General features: G+C 43.2%; 1 protein-coding gene across 2 annotated transcripts in view; it reads left to right on the top strand.

Annotated features, from left to right (window-relative positions):
- LOXHD1 (lipoxygenase homology PLAT domains 1) overlaps positions 1-25397 on the top strand; it is a 201798-nt gene that overhangs the window by 60223 nt on the left and 116178 nt on the right. For both annotated transcript variants that reach the window (XM_060029542.1, XM_060029541.1), the window contains exons 9-14: positions 5614-5749; positions 6277-6437; positions 7450-7536; positions 7965-8100; positions 19452-19606; positions 21023-21183. In XM_060029542.1, the coding sequence (XP_059885525.1) occupies positions 5614-5749; positions 6277-6437; positions 7450-7536; positions 7965-8100; positions 19452-19606; positions 21023-21183 (836 nt within the window). The remainder of the gene's footprint in view (positions 1-5613; positions 5750-6276; positions 6438-7449; positions 7537-7964; positions 8101-19451; positions 19607-21022; positions 21184-25397) is intronic.

Below are 25397 nucleotides of genomic sequence, written 5' to 3'. Positions count from 1 at the left end.
TCTGATCTGATCTTTATGATTTCTGTCCTGCTAAATTTGGGGGGTTTTTGTTCTTCTTTCTCTAATTGCTTTAGGTGTAAGTTAGGTTGTTTATTTGAGATGTTGCTTGTTTCTTGAGGTAGGATTGTATTGCTATAAACTTCCCTCTTAGAACTGCTTTTGCTGCAACCCATACGTTTTGGGTCATTGTGTTTTCATTGTCATTTGTTTCTAGGTATTCTTTGATTTCCTGTTTGATTTCTTCAGTGATCTCTTGGTTATTTAGTAGCATATTGTTTAGCCTCCATGTGTTTGTATATTTTACAGTTTTTTTCATGTAATTGATATCTAGTCTCATTGTTGTTGGAAAAGATACTTGATATGATTTCAATTTTCTTAAATTTACCAAGGCTTGATTCGTGACCCAGGGTGTGATCTATCCTGGAGAATGTTCCGTGCACACTTGAGAAGAAAGTGTATTCTGTTGTTTTTGGATGGAATGTCCTAAAAATATCAGTTAGGTCCATCTTGTTTAATGTGTCATCTAATGCTTGTGTTTCCTTATTTATTTTCATTTTAGATGATCTGTCTATTGGTGAAAGTGGGGTGTTATTAAAGTCTCCTACTATGATTATGTTACTGTCAATTTCCCCTTTTATGGCTGTTAACATTTTCCTTTTGTATTGAGGTACTCCTACGTTGGGTGCATAAATATTTACAATTCCTATATCTTCTTCTTGGACTGATCCCTTGATCATTATGTAGTGTCCTTCTTTGTCTCTTGTAATAGTCTTTATTTTAAAGTCTATTTTGTCTGATATGAGAATTACTACTCCAGTTTTCTTTTGATTTCCATTTGTATGGAATACGTTTTTCCATCCCCTCACTTGCAGTCTGTATGTGTCCCTATGTCTGAAATGGGTCTCTTGTAGACAGCATATATACAGGTCCTGTTTTTGTATCCATTCAGCCAGTCTATGTCTTTTGGTTGGAGCATTTAATCCATTTACATTTAAGGTAGTTATCAATATGTATGTTCCCATTACCATTTTCTTAATTGTTTTGGGTTTGTTATTGTAGGTCTTTTCCTTCTCTTGTGTTTCCTGCCTAGAGAAGTTCCTTTAGCATTTGTTGTAAAGCTGGTTTGGTGGTGTTGAATTCTCTTAGCTTTTTCTTGTCTGTAAAAGTTTAAATTTCTCTGTTGAATCTGTATGAGATCCTTGCTGGGTAGAGTAATCTTGGTTGTAAGTTTTTCCCTTTCATCATTTTAAGTATGTCCTGCCACTCACTTCTGGCTTGTAGAGTTTCTGCTGAAAGATCAGCTGTTAACCTTATGGGGATTCCCTTGTATGTTATTTGCTGTTTTTCCCTTGCTGCTTTTAATATTTTTTCTTTGTATTTAATTTTTGATAGTTTGATTAATATGTTTCTTGGCATGTTTCTTCTTGGATTTATCCTGTATGGGACTCTCTGCACTTCCTGGACTTGATTGACTATTTCCTTTCCCATATTAGGGAAGTTTTCAACTATAATCTCTTCAAATATTTTATCAGTTCCTTTCTTTTTCTCTTCTTCTAGTATCCCTATAATTCAAATGTTGGGGCATTTAATGTTGTCCCAGAAGTCTCTGAGACTGTCCTCAATTCTTTTCATTCTTTTTTCTTTATTCTGCTCTGTGGTAGTTATTTCCACTATTTTATCTTCTAGGTCACATATCTGTTCTTCTGCCTCAGTTATTCTGCTATTGATTCCTTCTAGAGAATTTTTAATTTCATTTATTGTGTTGTTCCTCTCTGTTTGTTTGCTCTTTAGTTCTTCTAGGTCCTTGTTAAATGTTTCTTGTATTTTCTCCATTCTATTTCCAAAATTTTGGATCATCTTTACTATCATTACTCTGAATTCTTTTTTGGGTAGACTGCCTATTTCTTCTTCATTTGTTTGACCTGGTGGGTTTTTACCTGCTCCTTCATCTGCTGGGTATTTCTCTGTCTTTCCATTTTGCTTAACTTATTGTGTTTGGGGTCTCCTTTTTGCAGCCTGCAAGTTCGTAATTCCCATTGTTTTTTGTGTCTGCCCCCAGTGGGTAAGTTTGGTTCAGTGGGTTGTGTAGGCTTCCTTGTGGAGGGGACTGGTTGCCTGTGTTCTGGTGGATGAAGCTGGATCTTGTCTTTCTGGTGGGCAGGACCATGTCCAGTGGTGTGTTTTGGGATGTCTGTGAACTTATTATGATTTTAGGCAGCCTCTCTGCTAATGGATGGGGTTGTGTTCCTGTCTTTCTAGTTGTTTGGCATGGGGTGTCCAGCACTGGAGCTTGCTGGTCATTGAGTGGAGCTGGGTCTTCACGTTGAGATGGAGATCTCTGGGTGAACTCTCGCCGATTGATATTACGTGGGGCCGGGAGGTCTCTGATGGTCCAATTTCCTGAACTTGGCTCTCCCACCTCAGCAGCACAGGCCTGACACCCGGCCAGAGCACCAAAACCCTGTCAGCCACACAGCTCAGAAGAAAAGGGAGAAAAAAAAGAAGGAAAGAAAAATAAAATAAAATTTTTAAAATAAAAAATAATTAAAATAAACATATTTTTAAAGTAATTTTTTTAAAAAAAGAAGAGAGCAACCAAACTAATAAACAAATCCACCAATGATAACAAGCACTAAAAACCATACTAAGTTAAACATAAAAATCAGAAACTAGTCAGTCGTATACAGCAAACCCGGAGTCTACAGTTGCTCCCAAAGTCCACCACCGCAATTTTGGGATGACTCATTGTCTAATCAGGTATTCCACAGATGCAGGGTATATCAAGTTGATTGTGAAGATTTAATCTGCTGCTCCTGAGGCTGCACGGAGAAATTTCCCTTTCTCTTCTTTGTCCACACAACTCCTGGGTTTCAGCTTTGGATTTGGCCCTACCTCTGCATGTAGGTCACACTCTGACATCTGTTCTTCACCCACACAGGAGGGGGTTAAAGGAGGGCTGATTAAGGGGCTCTGGCTCACCCAGGCCGGGGGAGAGAGAGGTACAGAATGCAGCACGAGCCTGCGGCGGCAGAGGCCAGTGTGACATTGCAATAGCCTGAGGTGTGCCATGTGTTCTCCTGGGGAAGTTGTCCCTGGATCATGGGACCCTGGCAGTGGCGGGCTGCACAGGCTCCTGGGAGGGGAGGTGTGGATAGTGACCTGTGCTTGCACACAGGATTCTTGGTGGCTGCAGTAGCAGCCTTAGCATTTTATGCCTGTCTCTGGTGTCCGCACTGATAGCCGTGGCTCACACCTGTCTCTGAAGCTCTTTTAGGCAGTGCTCTGAATCTCTTCTCCTCGTGCACCCCAAAACAACAGTCTCTTGACTCTTAGGAAGTTCTAGACTTTTTCCCAGACTCCCTCCTGGTTAGCTGTGGTGCACTAGCCCCCTTCCGGCTGTGTTCACGCAGCCAACCCCTGTCCTCTCCCTGGGATCTGACCTCCGAAGCCCGAACCTCAGCTCCCAGCCCCCACCTGTCCTGGCGGGTGAGCAGACAAACCTCTCAGGCTTTTGAGTGCTGGTTGGCCCCAATCATCTTTGTGGGAATCTCTCCGCTTTGCCCTCTGCAGCCCTATTGCTGTGCTCTCCTCCATGGCTCCACAGCTTCCCCCAAGCCCACTCCCGTTTCTACAAGTGAAGGGGCTTCCTAGTGTGTGGAAACTTTTCCTCCTTCACAGCTCCCTCCCAGAGGTGTAGGTCCCCTCCCTATTTTTTTGTCTCTGTTTTTTCTTTTTCCCTACCCAGCTACGTGGGGAGTTTCTTGTCTTTGGGGAAGTCTGAGGTCTTCTGCCAGCGTTCAGTAGGTGTTCTTTAGGAGTTGTTGCACATTTAGATGTATTTTTGATGTATTTGTGGGGAGGAAGGTGATCTCCACGTCTTACTCCTCCGCCATCTTGAAGGTCCTCTCAATGGTGGATGCCATTAAAAAATTTTTTGACATTTACTTTACAATGCGCTTCAATTTAGGTATATGTTCCAAGAGTTGAACTTAAGATTTTGATTTTATTTATTAAATTCAGTTTGTTACTTTTGTTTTTGAATCTTCTATCTCCTTAATAGCATTTTGTCTGTTTGATCTATTAATTACGAAGAAATATGTGTTGAAATTTCCAATGTCGGTGGTAGATATTTAAATTTCTTACTGTGGAACTAACAATTTTTGCTTTATATAGTTTTAGGCTATGTTGTGAGGTGTAGAATTAGTATAACCTTCTGGTTAATTGAATCTTTATCACAATCCTATCTGATACTATCTAGCTTTTAACTGATAAATTTAGTCATTTATGTTTTTTATAACTATTAACATGTCTGTTTGTCCTGCTTTTATATGTCTTTCTTTTTTCTTTCTTTTTTTTTTTTTGATTAACTGATTGGTTGTGGGTTTTATTTTCTTGATAGTGATTTGGAAATTATACACTCTCTGGTTTTTTTAGTGGTTACTATTGAAATTTTAACATACATACTTACTGTGACAAGACCTAAATTTAACCACCATCTCTAACTCCCTCTTAGACAAATCAAGAACCTTAGAAATTTCTAATGGTAATAATCCTGCATCTAGATTGCATGCCAATTTTGAAAGTAGAGTATTTTAGCTCTCCTTTGAATTATTTTTAAATTCACATATTATATGCTGTTGTTTTGTAGAGTCATATTTGTCCAGATTTACCTACCTGTTTGCCAGTGTGTTTGCTTGCCAATTCTTCTTGCATCTAAGACCTCTTTTCTGGTGTCAATTTTCTTCTTCCTCCTAAAGTACTATGCTTTAGAAGTTCCTTTGGTTAAGTAAGGTCTATTGGTTGTAAACTCTGTTTTTGTTAATTTGAAAATTATTTTATTTCATTTTCATTCTTGAAAGAAATTTCAGGATACAGAACTCTAGATTGAGTTATAATGCCCCCACCCTCCAATATCCTCTGGCTTCTGTTAGTCCAATTGCCATCATCTGTCTTTTTTCTCTTGATGCTCTTAAGATCTCTGTCTTTGGCATTCTGATGCTTCTCTTCAAAACACCTAGGTGTGTCTGGGTTAGACAGAATGCCATGTTCTAAACCCATAAGTTCTGAATGTGGGTAGAGATGGAGAAGGTGTAGGAGAGAAGGTTAGAATGCCATGTTCTAAACCCATAAGTTCAGAATGTGGGTAGAGATGGAGAAGATGTAGGAGAGAAGGTTAAATAAGGATCAAGTCCTGAAGAGGGTAGTTAGTTTTTGTATTAAATTATAGATATTAATTACCTTTTATGTGACTGACCTTTTTTCCACAAGACAAATATAGGGTATTAATTTAGTATTCTAGTTAACTTGGTTCAGATGGAGATTTTACAATGTGCATAAGGAAATATGGTATTCAAAAAGGGTATGTGTATAGAGAAAAATGTTTGAGGTTTGGGCTGGTAAATTGGAATATAGATGATACCTACTTGGGAAGATTTCTTAGAGGAGGTATTTCTTGATCTAAGATTTAATGAGATGGGCAGTGGGAAGAAAAGTGACATTCCTTGAGGGAAGTAATGCAGACAACCCTAAATGTGGGGCTAAGGAGGCTGTTGAACATTACAAAGAAGTCCCAGCCAGGGGACCTACTGTAGGAGATGTGATCTGCTCCCCCAGGTGGTGATTTTATGCCCCTTCACTGGCATCCAGCAGACCTTCCCTTGCAGCAGCTGGCTGGATGAGAAGAAGACAGATGGGCTGATCGAGAGGCAGCTCTACGAGATGGTGTCTCTCAGGAAGAAGAGGCTGAAAAGTAGGTGGAGGGGCCCAGAGCCAGCAAAGGCCAGGATTGTCAAACCACTGGGCGCTCCTTCTTCTCAATTCTCCTCTGGAAAGGAAGGGAAAGGGTCCCCCAGGGACCTCAGTTCTCCAAGGTACAGACCACACAGAATTACAGACATGGCACCAAGGCTGATACTCCAGCAGCCCCAAATCGTTAAGCTGCTGTGATGGGCTAGTTGTTAAACTGAATGGCTGCACACACTGCACTCTGAATGTACTGGCCATAGGGTGGGTGGAGTCAACTATTCCCCCTATTTAAAATATACTAATAGACTTTCACCACTAAAAGGAACATTAAGGCACACTCTCTCAAATAGCAAGGAATCCTTGGCTTCCCAAATTTAGTATTTGTTATAATGGGTTTCTGAGGGTAGGGCACACCTGTATACAACCTGTACTTCAGTCCTGATCACCTTTGATTTGCTTGTCTTTCCCACTGGTAGCTTGAAAATCTCTTCACTTTTGAAGTTAATGGTACAACTTGACCTGTCTCTGCAGAATTCCCATGGTCCCTGTGGGTCTGGACGACCGACTTGAAGAAAGCTGGTACCAACTCTCCTATCTTCATCCAGATTTATGGGCAGAAGGGGCGAACGGATGAGATTCTCCTGAATCCCAACAACAAGTGGTTCAAACCCGGAATCATTGAGAAATTTAGGGTAGGAAGAGTGACAGAGTGGGAGGGAAGAAAGAGAAAGGGGTGTAAGAAGCATTTGTCATGGGATTCTGGTTTCCTAAGCCAGGTTTGGACCACGTTTGAAGACAAAAAGGTAAAATAGAGACCCTAGGCCCCTGCAAGGAATGCCACATTTAATGTACGGGCAATGTACTGATGGGGTGCAGTTTAGATCTGGCCCTTCATCTGAATCAAACAGTCCAGAACCAAGCATGGGAGAAGAAGCAAGTATGTAATGGCTTTGGACATTCAGGAGCCTGGTGACTTGGGGAATCATTTTAGAACAGAGACCCTGAGCACAGTTAGTGTCAAACCGCCCAGTGTGGACTGAATTAGAGAGTGAGGAGCAAATTTAAAGGAAAGTATACATTTTGGAACATTTAAAAAGAAATTCAGCTTTAAATTTTCAGTATGTATGTAAGCAGAGCAAGGCTTGTTTTGTCAACGGAAGTGCTGCTCTGACCTTTAGGTAAGAATAATTTGTAATTTGCAGCTCTCTTCTCAGAGCACCCCGTTGGCGCTTCTATTATACCTTCAGTTCATTGCTCTTTATGTATTTGTCTTCCTGGCTAGACTTGGAGCCCCTAGGGAAAGGGCATGACCACTGTATTGATCTTTTTGTCTGTTTCAGTGCCCAGCAGAGTCCTGGGGCTTGGGCCTGTGCTAATTTGCAGGGCTGCCATATGGATTTTGTAATTGAAAGCTTATTGCTTGGAAGATTTTATTTAGTCTGGATCCTACTGTGGGTCAGTTATTTTTGTTCAGTTTCACCAGCCCAGATTGAACCTTAGCTCTACGTGGCTGTCTCTCCCTCATGTGCCATTGGTTAAAAGAGCACAAGAAGATAGAATATATGAGGATGGTTTGAAGCAAACCCACCCTTGATGCTGAAGAAACAGCTCAAAGTGGGTACCCTCCTGGCAGGGGGTCAGCTATGAGGGTAAACACATTTCACTTGGTTCTGTCCACTCAGGCCTTGTTATTTCTCACCATAGATTGAGCTCCCAGACCTCGGCAGGTTTTATAAGATTCGGGCGTGGCATGATAAAAGGAGTCCTGGTTCTGGATGGCATTTAGAAAAGGTGAGATGTACCATCTTGGGGGTTAGAAGGTGGTTGGGAGAGGAACCAAAATGGTCTCTTTCTAATGACCTTGTCTTGTTAGTTTGCGTTTATCTGTTGGGAGTGTGGGTGGGGAAGGGTTGTAGTGAGACCTAAATTTGGACACATGACACATGGACTTCCTGACGGGGACAGGACTTCCAAAGTAGACTAAGAAGTTGCTTAGGTTTCAGCAGACTTGCACTGTGTCCTAATCACCTGGCTGCTAGGCAACTGTGGGTCTCCAGGGGACCAGAGGGATAAATATTAATCTGGCACTCCATCTTCCACAAGAGTCATCCCTAGGGGACGGCCTTGTCCTCCTTGAGATGAACTAGCAGAACGGGAACCTCAAGGCATGGATGAATATCTCTGGTACACCACTTGCTCACTCCAGGACTTCATTCCAGATGACCCTGATGAACACCCTGACCAAGGACAAGTATAACTTCAACTGCAATCGCTGGCTGGATGCCAATGAGGATGACAATGAGATCGTTAGGGAAATGACTGCCGAGGGTCCAACAGTACGGAGGATAATGGGCAGTAAGTATTGACTGGCTCTCATCCTGGGGAAGGTAATGGAGCTCTTACTTGGTGTGCCAATGGGTGTCTAGCCCATGAGCTGGTAGTCTTGTCCACTATGCACCATCAGGCTCCTTCTGAATGAGGACTGGGTTTAGAAGGTCCTAGACTCAAGACCGGCTTGTAGTAGCCATCTCCACGATGCTAAGGCTTTATGATGGGCATGGGTGAGAATGGGGAGATTTCTGGGTCTTCAGGTTGGCTATGAGGGGATGAGAAGAATCCACACTGAACAATATTTCTCCACACACTCCCTGAAATTAAAGGCAACTCTTCAAATTATGCATAAGATGATCCTCAAAAAGGAAGGCTGGATCTTGGCTCTTATAGACACACTTGACTGCTCCCTTATGAATCCTCTATTTCTTTTTGGAGCTAGTAGAAGAGAGCTGAGCTTTTAAATAAATTTATTTATTTATTTTTGGCTGTGTTGGGTCTTCGTTTCTGTGCGAGGGCTTTCTCTAGTTGTGGCAAGCGGGGGCCACTCTTCATCGCGGTGCGCGGGCCTCTCACTGTCGCGGCCTCTCTTGTTGCAGAGCACAGGCTCCAGACGCGCAGGCTCAGTAGTTGTGGCTCACGGGCCCAGTTGCTCCGTGGCAGGTGGGATCTTCCCAGACCAGGGCTCGAGCCCGTATCCCCTGCCTTGGCAGGCAGATTCTCAACCACTGTGCCATCAGGGAAGCCCGAGAGCTGAGCTTTTAATCTGGAGTCTAGCAACCACATTCAAAGAGGGAAAAGGAGATCATTTTGCCTCTAGGTTATACCGCCAGAGTGCTGGCAAATACACGGCACGTGTCCTATCCTTTTCTCTTGGCAGACATTACTGAGTAATCACAGCATTCTCTCCCATTTAGTCTGAAATGAGCTTCATGGCCCTCAATATAGCACTGCAAGCAAACATTAGCAATTGATCAGAATTGGCACTTAATATAATTAACCTATTTTCTATCCTTGTGGCTGTGCTTAATTTTTTTTAAATAGTAAAATAACATTGCAAAATTACAAAAAGTGAATTACGATGTCATCCATAGTTCCAGTAGTCCTTCTAAGTATTTGGATAGTGTCACTTCTCAGGCATTTGCACACCCAGTAGAAGCTCTGTATATATATTTTTAAACAATTTGAACAGAGTGAAATACACAAAAACATAGAAACCCCAAACAGCAAATATCTAAAAAGGGATCACCCTGTTAGTCTAATTAGGCCATGCTTGCAATTAGTACTATTTTATGATTCTTCTTCATTTTTAATTAAAATGGACTATGGAATTAATTAAAATGGACTATGGAATATTTGTGTTCAAAGGTCGTTAAAATAGATTGATGCATATAAGGAAACTGAGGAAGTTCTTGCCCTGATTATACAGTTAGAGACAGAGTGAGACCTAGAACAAGATCTCCTGCCTCCTAGGTCAGCAAACTATACTCTGCCTTTTCACATTCAGCAGTATTTTCTTTGTCAACAAGACTATCATCTCCCTGTAAATATGATAAATAACATAAGATTCCTGCCCACCCCCCAATTAGGACTCTATGTGACGTATCCCACCAAGGCAGAAACACACCTGCTGTTACCTGATCTGCCCTCTTTATGTGCCAGAATTGAGCCTGCAGGTATGAACAATTGAGGAGATGGTCTTGGGATCTAACTGCTTTCTAAATCCTTCTAACCAGTTCTCATAATTTTAGTTCCTCACTCCCTATTTCTAAAGTTACCTGGTGCTGTCATTCCTGACACTTTGCAACCTTACTTCTCAAATTTCACAGCTGATAGCTCTGATCAATTCTCTCTGGTCTGTTAAGTCAGGGGACCTCAAACTTCAGCATTGTCACCTGAAGGGCTTCTTAAAACACAGATTGCTGGGGCCCACCCACAGATTTTCTAATTCAGTAGGTCTGGGGTGGGGGGCTCAGGAATTTGTCCAACAAATTTCTAGGGGCTGTCAGCGCTCCTGGTGAGGACCCACTGTGCTAAGGCACTGTGAAAAGCACACTTTTCTAGCTGTGCTCCAGCTTCTGAAATCTGGTTGCTGTTGTCTATATTCATCCCTTTCCCTGAGCCTTATTGGTGAACATTTTTTGTTTGGTTAAATCTAAAATACCTGTATGCTATCATTTTAGTGAGTTTTTTTCAGAGAGAAAGCTGCCATTTTTACTTAAATGCCCAGGATGTTCTTTTACCTCCATCTCCTCCGTACCTTGACTGAAGCATGGCTCCCCTCCCCCCAAAACCCAGTCTTCCGTCCTCACAGCTGTGGGGCTAGCGGGAGGGGGCATTCTCCTGACCCCCACTGCCCTTTCGGCCTCGAGGCTCACACCACCCACAATGTGGCCTCTGCCCCAGCTCATTTCCATCTTCTGTTCACTCTGGACATGTTCCTCTTTTGCAAGGTGCCCCCTAGTCATTCTCTAGACCCCTCAACTCCTACCATTGTTCTAGGACAGTGAACCAGTCTGCTTGGGCTGCCATAACAAAATACCACAGACTGGGGGGCTGAAACAACATAAATTTATTTTCTCACAGTTCTGGAGGCTAGAAGCCCAAGATCAAGGTGTTGGCAGGTTGGCTTTCTCCTGAGACCTCTCTCCTTGCCTTGAAAGTGACCATCTTCTCGCTGTGTCCTCACATGATCTTTCCCCTGTGTGTGTGCTCATGTCTATGTCCTAATCTCTTCTTATAAGGACATCAATCATATTGGATTAAGGCCCACACATACGACCTCATTTTACTTTATTTACTTCTTTAAAGATCCTACTTCCAAATACATTCTGAGGTACTGGCGGGTTATGACTTCAACATATGGATTTGGTGGGGGACACAACTCAGCCCATAACAGATGGTGTCTCTGAAAGTATGCTCAAGGTCCCATTTATATAAAAATTGCCTAGAGTGTTTGTTAAAATGAATATCCCTGGGCCCAATCCCAGATATACTGACTAGGCTCTCTGAGGGCTATGCCTGGTAATCGGTATTTTTATCAAGCACACCAAGTAATTTTTGCACATATCAAAACCTGAGAGCTTTTGTTCTGCTTCTATCAATGTCCATGTGGAAAACCCATTCATCCACATGCTGGTCCTCGTCCACTTTGCTCACCTCCACCTCCCCATGCAACCAGCCACTCCTCAGTACCTCACTTGGGCTCATCCCACAAAGCTGCTCCTCTGAGCTCTGACTCAGTCCCCACCTCTGACTCAGGCTCCTGCCCTCGCAGGCCTCTCATGACCTTGATGACACTCACACCACCCTTGAACTTGAACTCCATCCAGTTCCTTCCTCCCCACATTTCTCCTGCTCTGTCAAGGACTTGTGAGTGTGTGGAGGATGTATTTTAGGGACAAGAAATCATCCAGGGGAAAGAAAAAGTGGTCCTGAAATTGTGCAGGGTTCAGGTAGACTGTGGAGGAGGACATAAATTCAAGAAATACTCTGAAGGTGGAACTGGTAGGAGTTGAATGAATGCAGTAGACACAGTAGGGAGGTAAACTTCCTGCTGAGGAAGATGGGAGAAACTTTGTTCAGGCATTTGAGCTAGGTCTTGCATGGTAGGGATGTGATAGATAAGGAGAGATCACGGTGGGAGGGCGGGAAGGAAGAGCATTTCTATAGGTTACATACAAAAACACCCTTGAAACATTTTAAACAGCGTATAAGATATGGGGCTATCATAGCTGTCTTTTGTTTGTTTTTGCCTTCTGTGATACTATTAAAGACCAACTGCAATTAAAAAAAATTCTCTAACGGCTAGTATTGGATTGAAGTGAGATAAGCTGGGACCTGGCACCATTTACTGGAGTGCTTGAATCTCTAGCGACAGAATACAAAGAAACTATAAGGGACTAAAAATAACTGCACACATAACTGCAGTTGGGGGCAATTATAAGATACAAGAAGACCACAAACCAACTGCCATTGCTGAGGTACCGGGAGCAAAAGCATAATCCCTGCACACAGCACCGCCAAGGGTGTGGACAGACACCCAAGCCGCCCCTCCAGCCTGACCCACCAATCCGCCCCCACCCTCACCCCATTTAAGGGACCAGCTTGCCCTCCTCAGAGAGCAAGCAAGGGCACCTGCTACTTGTTTTCACTCCCTCGTGCTCTGGCACGAGTCCCAGTAAAGCCTTGCCTGGATTTCTCTTCTGGCCTCTTATCAATTTCTATTGATTAAAGACTTCAAGGACCCGGGTTAGTGACAGAAGGGCTGTCTGTCCTGGCTATAAGGGCAGTTTAATGCCTTCTGGGGGTCCTTGGCAGTACTTTGGAGCCCATATCAACTCGAATTTCTTTTCCCCAACTGTTCTTTCTGGCTCACATAAATTCCTCTTGTTCTTGGAACACTCCCATGTCCTCACTCACCTCTACAGGAACTCACATCTCCTTTTCTGGTCTGGATGCTTCTTTGTAACAGTAAATAGAGCGGGTGGCAACATTTCACTTCCCCAGTTGGTACCAAGGTATAATGTGCAGGGCTTCCTGAAAATCCCTTCAGTGGAGAGTCTTGGACTCATGTAAAATGAGTAAATACCAATTTAAAACCAATTCTCTATGTTTGAAATTGTGTACTCCTAGTTTACTTAAAAAATAAGGGTCAGTCAAACAAGAAATCAACACCACGTCTGAGAGCCAAGATGCCTTCCGGGGTGATTGCACTGATTAACACAGACCAGGAGACACAGACAAAACACTCACCAGCCCACAATTTATCTCCACCTTGCCTTTCCCTCAGGAGCTATGTGAGATAGTAAAACCAATGAGATCTGCATTCTGCACTGCATGCCCAGCAGAAGGGATTACATACCACTGATGAGCCAGCAAGAGACCACTGGTCTCAAGTGCTGAAAACTGTGGCTTCTTGCTAATCAGGCTGAGCTGTAATTTTAAAATTAAAGTACAAGAGGCTCTAGTACTTACCCATCTGTTTAAAGTCTTTCACTGCTGATGGCTAATATAATTATTTTTAATTGTCCACAGACTTCTTGCCAGGAAGGTGCTTAGAACCTCAGTGGCAGGTGGGCTGGGAGTGGCCCCTAGAGAGAATTGGGACCCCTGACAATGTCCAGCCAATAGGACCTTCGAGCTCCTGAGCAAAGGGGACTGGGATTCCCAGGCATAGAGATTTCTAAATTCCCTCATCAGCTTGCCTCTGGGAATGGCCTAATAGATACAGCCCCAAAAGGCAAAACCGACCTTCATCAAAAGTCAGAATGAAGTGAGACTGGTGCCCTCCCTTCCCTTTTGTGTTTCCACGTTTCAGTACTCACTCCAGTTAATGCTCTTTGCTCCTCTTACTGTTAACACAGCCTATCATTGGGAGCGTAACACAAAAGCATCAGCTTCATTTATGCGAAGGCTAAAAGTTTAAAACATTTATCTTTTGCATTTTAATAAAGTTGACCGGAGAGGCAGCAGTGGTTGAATTTCAGGTGCTGTCCCTCTGAAGAGGGAGGGACAGGAGACCCTTGGGGGCAGGACAGGAGACACTGTTGGGGGCAGGAGACCTTTCCCCACTCTTGACTTCAGTGGCTGCCTTTGCCAGCCCCACTCAGGCAGGTCCGTGGATAAGCAGTTATCCTTGACCTTTGCTTCTAACAAATGCTTTTGCTATAGACACTATATATTCAGACCCACATATTTAAAGGTCAAATTTAATTTTCAGATGTCTTCATATCTCCAAATAAAAATGGGTATATTACTGAAAAATTAAATTAAACTTACTGGTGATTTGTCTGATTCCTCATGTACTTTATCTTCATTTTAGATGGACCACCAATGAGTAGTGTCCGTTTTTTAAAACAGCTTTATTGAGGTATTCATTTTCCATACAATTCATTTATTTAAAGTATTCAGTGGCTTTTAGTATATTGATAGAATCATGTATCCTTGACCACTATCAAATTCCAGAACATTTTCATTGCATACCCATACCCATTAGCAGTCACACCCATTCCCCCACCTCACTCCTTATCTCTGTACTTACCCATCTGTTTAAACCAATAATCTATTTTTTGTCTCTATAGATTTGCTTGTTCTGGACATTTCCTATAAATGGAATCATTTAATATATGACTTTTTGTATCTGTTTCTTTCACTCAGCATAATGTTTTTAATGTCCATTCACCTTGTAGCATGCATCTGTATTTCATTTCTTTTAAATGCTGAATAATATTTCACTGTAAGGATATACCACATTCAACTGTTAATGGACATTTGGGTTATTTCTACTTTGGGGCTATTATGAATAATGTGGCTATGAATATTCATGTAAAGTTTTTTTGTGGACATATGTTTTCATTTCTCTTCGATATATACCTATGAGCTGAATTGCTGGCTGTATGGTAATTCTGTTTTGAGTTTTGAGAAACTATCATACTATTTTTCAAACAGGTGCACCATTTTGCATTTCCATCAGCAATGTATGAGAGTTCCAATTTCTCTACATCCTTGCCAACACTTGTTATTCTTCTTTATTATTCTTTTTTGCTATTGTTTTGGCTATTCTGGGTTCCCTAAAATTCCATATGTATTTTAGAGATGGCTTGTCAATTTCTACAAAGAAATCATTTAAGATCGTGATAGAGATTTCATTGTATCTGTAGATCAGTTTGGGAAGTATTGCCATCTTAACAATATTAAGTCTTCCAATCTGTGAACATCTTTAATTTCTTTCAACAGTTTTTTAGTTTGCAGAGCTTAAGTTTTCACTTTTTTCTTTTTTATTGAGGTATAATTGACTTACAATGTTATATTTAGTTTCAGGTGTACAACATAATGATTCAAAATTTGTATATATTGCAAAATGATCACCACAGTAAGTCTAGTTAACATCCATTACAACACGTTGTTACATAATTTTTTTCTTGTGATGAGAACTTTTAAGATCTACTGTATTAGCAATTTCAAATATGCAGTATGGTATTATTAACCATAGTTGCCATGCTATACATTACATCTCCATGACTTATTAATTGGTTTTCACTTGTTTTTAAAAATTTATTCATAACTATTTTATTCTTTTCTTGTCTTTTTTTTTTTTTTTTTTTTTGTGGTACGCGGGCCTCTCACTGTTGTGGCCTCTCCCATTGCGGAGCACAGGCTCCGGACGCGCAGGCTCAGCAGCCATGGCTCACGGGCCCAGCCGCTCCGCGGCATGTGGGATCTTCCCAGACTGGGGCACGAACCTGTGTCCCCTGCATGGGCAGGCGGACTCTCAACCACTGTGCCACCAGGGAAGCCCTATTTTATTCTTTTTGATGCTATTTTGAATGGAAATGTTTTCTTAATTTTTTTTTCAGATTGTTCATTGCAAGGTAATAGAAATACAGTTGATTTTGCTATATTGATCTTGTACTCCACAACTTTGCTGAACTCTTATTAGTTCTAATAGTTTTTAGTGAATTCCTTATGATTTTCAATATACAAGATCATGTCATCCATGAATAGAGATAGTTTTACTTCTTTCTAATCTTGATACCTCGTTGCCTTGGCTAAAACCTCCAATACCATGTTGAAGAGAAGTGGTGGGAGCAGAGATCCTTGTTTTGTTCCGGATCTTAGGGGGAAAGCATCCACTCTTTCACCATTAAATATGATGTCAGCTGTGGGTACTTCATAGATGACTTTTATGGGTTGATGAAGTTCCCTTTCATTCTTAGTTTGTTGATTTTTCATCATGAAAGAGTGTTGAATTTTGTCAAATGCTTTTTCTGAGTCTATTGAGATGATCATGTGATTTTTGTTTCTTTATTCTATTAATATGTTATATTACATTAGTTGATTTTCAGAAATTTAACTTGTATCCCTGGGATAGATCCTACCTTGCCATGGTGTATAGTTCTTTTTTATGGGGCTGGATTTGTTTTGCTAATATTTTTTTGAGGATTTTTGCATCTGTATTCATAACATTGGTCTGTAGTTTTCTTTTCTTTTGGTATCTTTGTCTGGTTTTGGAGCAGGGATATGCTAGCTTCACAAAATGAGTTCAGAAGTATTGCCTTCTACTTTATTTGAGAAGAATTGGTATTAATTCTTCTTTACATGTTTGGTAAAATTCAGTAGTGAAGACATCTAGGCCTGAGCTTTTCTTCATGTGTAGCTTTCTGAATTCTGATTCAATCTTTTACTTGTTATAAATTTATTCATATTGTCTATTTCTTCTTGAGCCATCCTTTTACTCTCAATCTATTTCTGTCTGAATCTAAAGTGTGTCTCTTCCATATATCAGATAGTTAGATGTATTATTTATTCTGCCAATCTCTGTGTAATAAGGAGTATGACTTCTTTTTCATATTTGACTGCTGACAGCTTTCCAGTTACACCAGTAGCTTTCTGCCTCATGTCTGGGCAATTTGGTAAGAAAGCCTGGATGCTCCCTTCCTTCACACTTGTGGAAAGTTCAAGCCATACAAGGACCCATGTGAAGAAACTCTCACCCCTTAACCACCATAAAATGTCAAACCAGTCATCCCTCTCTGCTGTCTCCAGCCATTTTTGGACCTGCTTGAGGGCCTATCATGCTCTCCCCAGAACTGCTCATTATGTGAGTAATCATTTTATATTCACTCTTGGTACATGTGTGGTATCATCAGCCTTGATAGCTGAGCAAATTTGGAGTAGGGAGACCCATCCTGTCTCTGCAGGATTACCACCATATTTTGCCTTTTGATTGAAATATTTAGTCCATTTACATTTAATGTAACTACTAATATGGCAGGATTTATGTCTGCCATTTTGCTATTTGCTTTCTATATATCTTCTCTTTTTTTGTTGTTTCTTTATTCTTCCTTCTTTTGTGGTAAATAGATATTTTCTAGAATACCATTTTAGTTCCCTTGTTTCTTTTAATATATATACATATATGTATATGTATATATAGTGAGAGTTATTTTCTTAGTAGGAAGAATTATACTTAGGGAATTATACCAGGGAATTATAATTAACATCTTAACTTATAACATTCTAGTTCAGATTAATACCAGCTTAATTTCAATAATATACAAAAACTCTGCTCCAGTGTAGGTTTGTTTCTTTTCACCTCCTTTGTGCTATATTGCCATACAGATTGTATCTTTGTACATTATAAACCCACCAATACAGTTTTACATTTATTGCTTTATGGAGTTGTCTTTTATATAAGATTTGAGAGGAAAAGAGTTACAAACAAAAATTAAAGTATACTGTCTATATATTTACCTAAGTCATTGCTTTTCCTGGTTCTCTTTATGTCTTTGGGTGTGTTCAAGTTACTGTTTAATGTCCAATGTGAAGGACTCCCTTTAATATTTCTTGTAGAGCAGGTCTGATGGTGATGAATTCTTTTAGTTTTTGTTTATCTGGGAATGCCTTAATATTCCCTTCATTTAAAAAAAATAGACTTTTTAGAGCAGTTTTAGGTTCAGAGCAAAATCCCTCTGCTTCACTGACTGCTGCTTTTCATCTGAGTTGCTAGCTTCTCCTGGGCTTGACCTCTAATGTTGGTATCCCTCTATAGTCCTTGTCTGCATCCTCTCCATAGGGGATCTCATCTGGTCCTGTGACTTTCAATGGAATCTATATGCCTATGATGACCAAAGTCAGGTCAACACTCCTGACCCTCCACACACATATTCAACTGCCATCTTGACCTCTTTTTATGATCATCTAATAAACATCTCAAATTTATAATGAATAAACAACCATTGATTTTTATTTCCAAACCCATCATTCTCCCCAAGTGTCCCTATGGCTTGTTGCTAACACTATTCATCTAGTTGCCCAAGCCAGAAACCTAGGAATCGTCCCTGGTTCTTCTCTTTCCCTCAATTGTCTATCCAGTCCATCAACAAGTACTGTTGTTTCTACCTCAAAAATATATCTCTAATCTACCAACTTCTCTCCATCTCCACTGCACCCCCAGTCCTAGGCGTCCTCCTCTCTTTTCTAGACTACTGTAATTTTTCCACTAACTGGCCTCTCTGATTCACTCTTTCTTCCCCTACAATCAGTTCTCCACATGGCAGCCAAATGCTCTTTAAAACATAGATCAGACTAAGTTACTTCCTTGCCTAAAGCCCTATAAAGGCTTCCTGTTGTATTAAAAACAAAAACACAAAGGAAGCCACATGTCTTACCTTAACCCTGTCCTCCTCTGGGCCTCATCTCATCCCCTCCTTCTCCCTCCACTCCAGCCATATTGGCCTTCTCTCTGCTCCTGAAACATAGCTGCTCATCTCCAAATTGGGGCTTCACACCTACCAGCACCCTCTTCTCTCACTACGCCTGTGGCTGGCTCCTATCACCAACATTTTAGTCCAAGCCTTGCCTCCTTGCAGCAAGCTTTTCTGCATCTCTAAATCATCTTCACCCCCTTACTGTACACCTCCCTACTTCCATCACACCCTGTGGCATCACTCCATTATACTATCTTTGTTACAGATACAACTCAGAAATTTTCCTGTTCATGATTTATGATTTTACTGTCCATCTCTCCTCTCCACCCTTCCATTCTCAACTTTAATATAAGTGCCATTGAACAGGAGTCTGTCTTGCTCACTGCTGAATCCCTGCACCTATAATAATGCCTGCCATTCGCTAGGCTTCAGTAAACAGATATTGGGCAAAGGAATGAATGAATGAATGAATGAATTTCACTTTTAGCTTAGGAAGTAAGGCCTTATGTGCCAGATGCAGGTTTGCCTGCTCCACTGTACGTTTTCAACATGGGAAGAAGATGCTGCCCTTCCCATAGCAGCTGCACTTTGTGCCTTTCTCTCTGCTTCTCTTCCTGGCATGTCCATAGCACTGGGGAGTTCTGAAGAGAAGGGAAGGCTCAGTTCTGGTTCAAAAGAAAAGTTATCTTACTTTTCTTAATAAGACAGGACTCATGAATTGGAGGACAACCTAAGGCAAAAAGTCTACTGGGTTGGATGGAATCAAGTGCCAAAATGTTTGAATTAGACCTGTGGTCCCCAAACACTGCCAACTCCACCAGAGTCCCCTGGGGGAGCTTGTAAATAATGCAGTTTTAGAGGTCCCACTCTGGAAACTAAGATTTGAGAAGTCTGAAGTGGTGCTCAGGAATCTGAATTCTTATAAAAGTTTCCCATGGGATTCTGACAGTTAGCCAGGATTGGGAACCTCTGGTCTGTCTGGGCAAGAGATTTGCAGATGAGCTGGCCCTTGACTGGTGTGAGGCAGCTGGCGGAATGAGCAAGGTCAGCCCAGATGAGAGCCGGGGGGAGAGGGGGAGGCAGTGCTCAGAGGTGGGGAGCAGCAGGGCCAGTGCTGGGAGCAGGGGCCTGCCAGCTAGTTGTGTCCCTCTCTCTGCCTGCCAGTGGCCCGGTACCGCGTGACAGTGTGCACTGGGGAACTTGAAGGTGCGGGAACGGATGCCAACGTCTACCTCTGCCTTTTTGGTGATGTGGGGGACACGGGGGAGCGGCTGCTCTACAACTGCAGGAATAACACCGACCTGTTTGTGAAGGGCAACGTAAGTTCCAGCAGTGCACCTCCCTCAGCCCCGCCCCACCCCTTCCCATTCCCTTATCTTCCCTGCTCTAAGTAGAGCTGATCACTGGTACTGGTGCCTCGGCCATCAGGGAGGCTGTCTCTGGGTGTGCGAACAGGGAACTACATGCATGACAGCCACCAGGCTCCTAAGACTGGGAGCTGGCCCACACCTTAGCTTTGAGAAGAGGGCAGAGCAGGAAGACACTTGAGGTGGGCAGGGAAGGAAGCTGGGCACCTTATGTGTGGACTGAAGGTCCCAGGCATGCTGAAAGCTGGGACACCTGAAGGAACATTTCATCTCCACTAGGCATGACCACTGGCGGCAACTTGTTCATTTCCTTTTTGAAAGAGAAATCAGGAAAGACGCTAAACATGGAAGTGGGAGAATTGGGTTCTATTCCTAGCCTCATTACAAACATGCTGGGTGATCCCTTTGGTTTCCCCAACCATCCTGGATTTACTGGGGAGGCTGTGTGAAACAATGGGGAAAGAGTCAGGAGGATTGGGGCCAGACCCTCCATTCTCTGAGCCTCAGTTTCCTTGCGTCTGAAATGGGGGAAAGGATGCCTACCTGTGGCTGGTTGTTGTGAGGATTAGAGATGACACATGTACTGCCTGCCAGCAGACGTGGCCCTCAGCACACAGTAGGTGCTCAGTCAAGAGTCATAGTTCAATAATGTGAGACCCAAGTTTGCTCATCAGGTGAAGAGATTTGGTAAGCCTTGGTCCTCTCCTTCCTCTGCCACCTCTTCCTTAGCAAGGGCAGGGCAAGCCCTGGAATTCAAGTGGAGGTCTTTCTCCACCCTTTCCTACTCTTCTCTTTCTACATCTTCTGATTCCTTCCTTCATGAATCCCACCCTCGTGTTCCTGTTCCCAGAGGGCCCCAGGTACACTTGTGTAGACTTGGCAAGTCTGCAGCCCCTGCTGCATTCCTGCTGCTTCACTGGCAGGCAAAACTGTGAAATTAATAAGACCACTGGTCCCCCTAATCATTCCCTTTCTCAAAAGGGAGCCAGTGTCCTTCTGTAGCAAGGAGCCAGAGGAGATTAACCAAGGAATTAATTCATGATAAATGGTTAGTGACTGATAACAGCTTAATATATTAATCCTCCTAGGGGATTTGCCTTTTAAAAGGAGATCACAGGGAATGGCCATCATTTATCCAAAAATACAGATCTCAGTTGTTGGGAACTTGACATCGAACATAGTCCAGTGGGAGAAATTGAGGGAGAGGTGCAATTTGTTCTTTATGGGTAGCCCCTGGCCCACCTGTGAAAGACCAATAGCCCAACCCATTGGCTATGGGTTTTAGGATTTCTGGGCCTGTGTCTTCCCTTGGTGTTTGAGTCCCAGGGGAGCCACCGTCTAACTGGCCTTGCTGTCTTCCCCACAAAGGCCGATGAGTTCACCATTGAGTCCGTCACCATGCGGAAGGTAAGGCGGGTGAGGGTCAGACACGACGGCAAAGGCAGCGGCAGTGGCTGGTTCCTGGATCGGGTGCTGGTGAGAGAGGAGGGGCAGCCCGAGAGCGACAACGTGGAGTTCCCTTGTCTCAGGTACATGAGTCCTGTCTGTTTTGATTTTCTCCAGCTTAGGTTATGGGCCTTAGTTTTGGGAAGACTCAGCCTATTCCAGGTGCAGGGAGCAAAATCATAGCTTAAGGATATAGTTGGTCCAGAAAGAGAGGTGGCCCTGCTGGTGGCACTTAGACCTGGGCCTCATATCCCTGCCACCCCCAGCACACACAGGTGATGGAACAACAGCACTGGTGTCCCAGTGTGGTGCTGCTACGAAGTCTATTAATTACCGAAATGCTGGCATTTTTCAGTGATAAAATATGACAACTTCAGACTTTAACTGAGAGTTACCTCAGAGGCTTTGTTACATGCTGAACTAAACTTTTGAATTATAGGTGCGTTTTTTCCCCATTTGGATGGCCTTCTACCACATCTTTTCCCTTTTAATATCTTGTCAAGATATTTTACTTTGTTTTCATTTCCTTATCCCAGCTTACTAGTGAGGTAAAGTTTCTTTTCTCTTTTGTCTTAAGCATTTGGATTTCTTTCACAGCCAGTTTGGGCTCTATCAAACGTTCCTGATAGAGACATTTCTATAATGAGGAACAATACCAGCACTGTTTGTGCTGTCTGGCTGGCCATTCCCATTCACCCGTACAATGTCTGGGAGGTACACGCTTAACTGGAGCTTTGGATCAACGAGGCTCTGCAAATCCCAGGCCCAAGCTGAGTCTTGCACCTATGGACGAGGTGCTGCGTGCGTGTCCAAGGTCACTTCCTTAGGGCTGGCCCAGGCTTCTCGCCTAAGGGCAGCCCTCCTCGGAGTGGCTGGGGGCAGGTTGCCTAACAGCCCGGCAGCGAATGCATTGCTCTTTCTCTACCAGGCACACAGACACACTCGTGCACACATGTGCATGCAGACACATTTGCTACAGCTGATTTGCTTACCACCACACCAGCCCAGGAAGAGCAGCTTCCCAGCTATGGAGGGCCACTGGGGCAATCCCAGGGCACAATGATTGTGAAATGTTTTCGTCCATGACAAAGGCATCTACAGTCTTCAAAGTATGACCACTGTTAGTATTAAGAGGATTACATTGGAAAGATAGGTAATGATGCAGGCAGTTCCAAGTCAGTGGCACTAATAGACAGAAAGAGGCTCCGAGTAAGGGTTGGGGAGCCAGGGAAGGCTTCTCAAGAGAGGCAGACAGGACCTGGGCCTGGAAGGAAGATGGGAGAGTGAATGGATGGTGAAGAGAAGGGAGGGTGGGTCATCCAGGCCGGGGAAGTGATGAGAGGCATGGGACTGAGGAGGGGGTTCGCAGAGGTTGGTAAGGGCTGCCTGGCACATGGGGAGGGAGCACGAAGAAGGAGGGGGTGGGAGAGTTCTGGTCTCTCCTCAACACTGACCCGTTTGCTCCCTGCTGGACCCGGAGGCTGCCCGGCTGGGATGCTGGATGGACCAGGCTTCCTTGTTTTATTCCCATCCACTCAAAAGATATTTATGAAGCATTTATATATGCTTGCCCCCTGTCTTCATGAAGTTTGTTGTCTGGAAGGGAACTAAACAATAAGCAAACGAATACACTAAGAAAGCCACAATTGCTGACTTTGAGGAGTGGGCTGGAGGAAACGCACAGTGGTGGCAGCAGCTGCTGGAGAGGCCACGCTGAGATGGAGAGGGTGGGTCAGAGATGGAGAAGGTGGGTGGGTCTGTCTTCATGGGGACATTTAGGCTGACTTCTTGCAGGATGAAAAGGAGAGTGCCAGGGGAAAGAGCTTGAAGGTTCTAGAGCTCCAATGAGACCAAAGCAGGTGGACAAAGGAGAAAGCCACCTGGTGGGGTCAGAGGTGGGCAGAGGCCCATATCAGGAGGGCTTGGTGGGGCTCTTCCATTTTGGGTAGTTCCCTCTGGTTTCTGCGTGGAGGACAGGTGGTAGGGAGTCCAGAGAGGAAACAGAATGGCAGGAGGTGTTGTGGGGTCCATGACTGTATGTATTAGTTTGCTAGGGCTGCTGTAACAACGTACCACAAACTGAGTGGCTTAAACAGCAGAACTTTGCCTCGCAGTTCTGGAGGCCAGAAGTCCAGACTCAAGGTGTCGGCAGGACCATGCTCTCCCGAAGGAGCTCTGAACAGGGTCTGCTCCACGCCTCTCGGCTTTTGGCAACCGCAGGTGTTCCCGGGCTTGTAGATGGCCATCTTCTCCCTCTGTCTTCACATTGTCTGCCCTCTGTATGTGTCTGTCTCTGTGTCCAGATTTCCACTTTTTATAAGGATATCAGTCATTTTAGATGAGGGCCCACCTTAATGACCTCATTTTAACTCAATTACCTCTGTGAGGACACTATTTCCAAATAAAGTCACATTCTGAGGTACTAAGGTTAAGGCTTCAACAGATCTTTCCTTGTGGGGGGACACAATTCAGCCCGTAACTTGGCAGCCTGGCCCCAGGTGGTGGCAGCGAAGGTGGGGGGAAGGGCTACACCACAGGTGGATCCTGGAGGTGGAGTTCATAGGACCTGCCACTAAGAGAGAGGAGAATTGGAGACCCCAGGTCTCTGCCTTCAGTAGGTGGGCAGAGGTCACCCTCTCTACCGAAATGGGAAGCCTGGGGAGCGAGGGCTGAGGGTTGGGGATGGGTGGACTCTGCAGGTCCAGTGGGGCCATGTTAGTTTTGAGATGCTTGTGCATCAAGTAGGCAGAGTCAGGCCTTGAGAAATAAATTCAGGAAATGAGAGCATAGAGATGGAATTTAAAGTCAGGGAAATTGAGGGGATCCTTTAGGGGGAGTGTGGATAAAGAAAATGAGGACTGAGCCCTGGGACAGGTGAGGAAGAAGAGGGGGAATGTGAAAAGGGGATGAGGAAGAAGTCTGAGTGTCCACACTGGCTGAATTGCCACGAGCGTGGTGCAAGGGCCAGGAATCTGGCCACCTACCTGCTATGTGACTTTGGGCAAAGCTCTTAACTTCTCTGGTCTTCTGTGCCTTCCCAACCAGCAAGTGTCTTACGGTGATTATGAGGGTGAAATCCGGTTGCACTTTGAAAGGAGCCAAGTCTGCTGATGACACAGGCGATGCTGTTGCTGCTGATGATTGTAGGGCTGACTAGGAGCTGAAGCCTCTGACATACCCCAGGGCTCTCCATGCCCCCAAACAATTAAGAGTTCACACAGTTTTTAGAAAATGGATTCTTTTTTTTTTCCCCCTGATCTATACAGTAGGTCTTTGTTGGTTATCCTTTTTAAATACAGCAGCGTGTACATGTCAATCCCCAACTCCCTAACTATCCCTTCCCTCCACCCTTCCTCTCCGGTAACCATAAGTTCATTCTCTAAGTCTGTGAGTCCGTTTCTGTTTTGTAAATACATTCATTTGTATCATTTCTTTTTAGATTCCTCATATAAGCGATATCATACGATATTTTTCTGTCTGACACTTCATTCAGTATGACAATGTCTAAGTCCATCCATGTTGCTACAAATGTCATTATTTCATTCTTTTTTATGGCTGAGTAATATTCCATTGTATATATGTACCACATCTTCTTTATCCATTCATCTATCAATGGACATTTAGGTTGCTTCCGTGTCTTGGCTATTGTAAACAGTGCTGCAATGAACATTGGGGTGCATGTATCCTTTAGGACCATGTTTTTCTCCAGATAAATGCCCAGGAGTGGGATTGCAGGGTCATATGGTAGCTCTATTTTCAGTTTTTTAAGGAAACTCCATACTGTTCTCCAGAGTGGCTGTACCAATTTACATTCCCACCAAGAGTGTAGGAGGGTTCCCTTTTCTCCACATCCTCTCCAGCATTTATTGTTTGTAGATTTTTTGATGATGGCCATTTTGACTGGTGTGAGGTGATATCTCATTGTAGTTTTGATTTGCACTTCTTTAATCATTAGCGATGCTGAACATCTTTTCATGTGCCTCTTGGCCATCCGTATGTCTTCCTTGGAAAAATGTCTATTTAGGTCTTCTGCTCATTTTTTGATTGGGTTGTTTGTTTTGATGATATTAAGCAGCATGAGCTGTTTGTAAATTTTGGAGACTAATCCCATGTCAGTCCCATCATGTGCAAATATTTTCTCCCAGTCTGTGGGTTGTCTTTTTATTTTGTTTATGGTTCCCTTTGCTGTGCAAAAACTTTTGAATTTAATTAGGTCCCATTTTTTAATTTTTGTTTTGTTTCCATTTCTCTGGGACACGGATTGGAAAAGATATTGCTGTGATTTATGTCAGAGAGT

This window comes from Delphinus delphis, chromosome 13 (assembly GCF_949987515.2).
Source record: "Delphinus delphis chromosome 13, mDelDel1.2, whole genome shotgun sequence".
NCBI classification, from domain to species: domain Eukaryota; kingdom Metazoa; phylum Chordata; class Mammalia; order Artiodactyla; family Delphinidae; genus Delphinus; species Delphinus delphis.
Note: the sequence above shows the minus strand (reverse complement) of the source record. Positions and strands in the feature narration are given on the sequence as shown.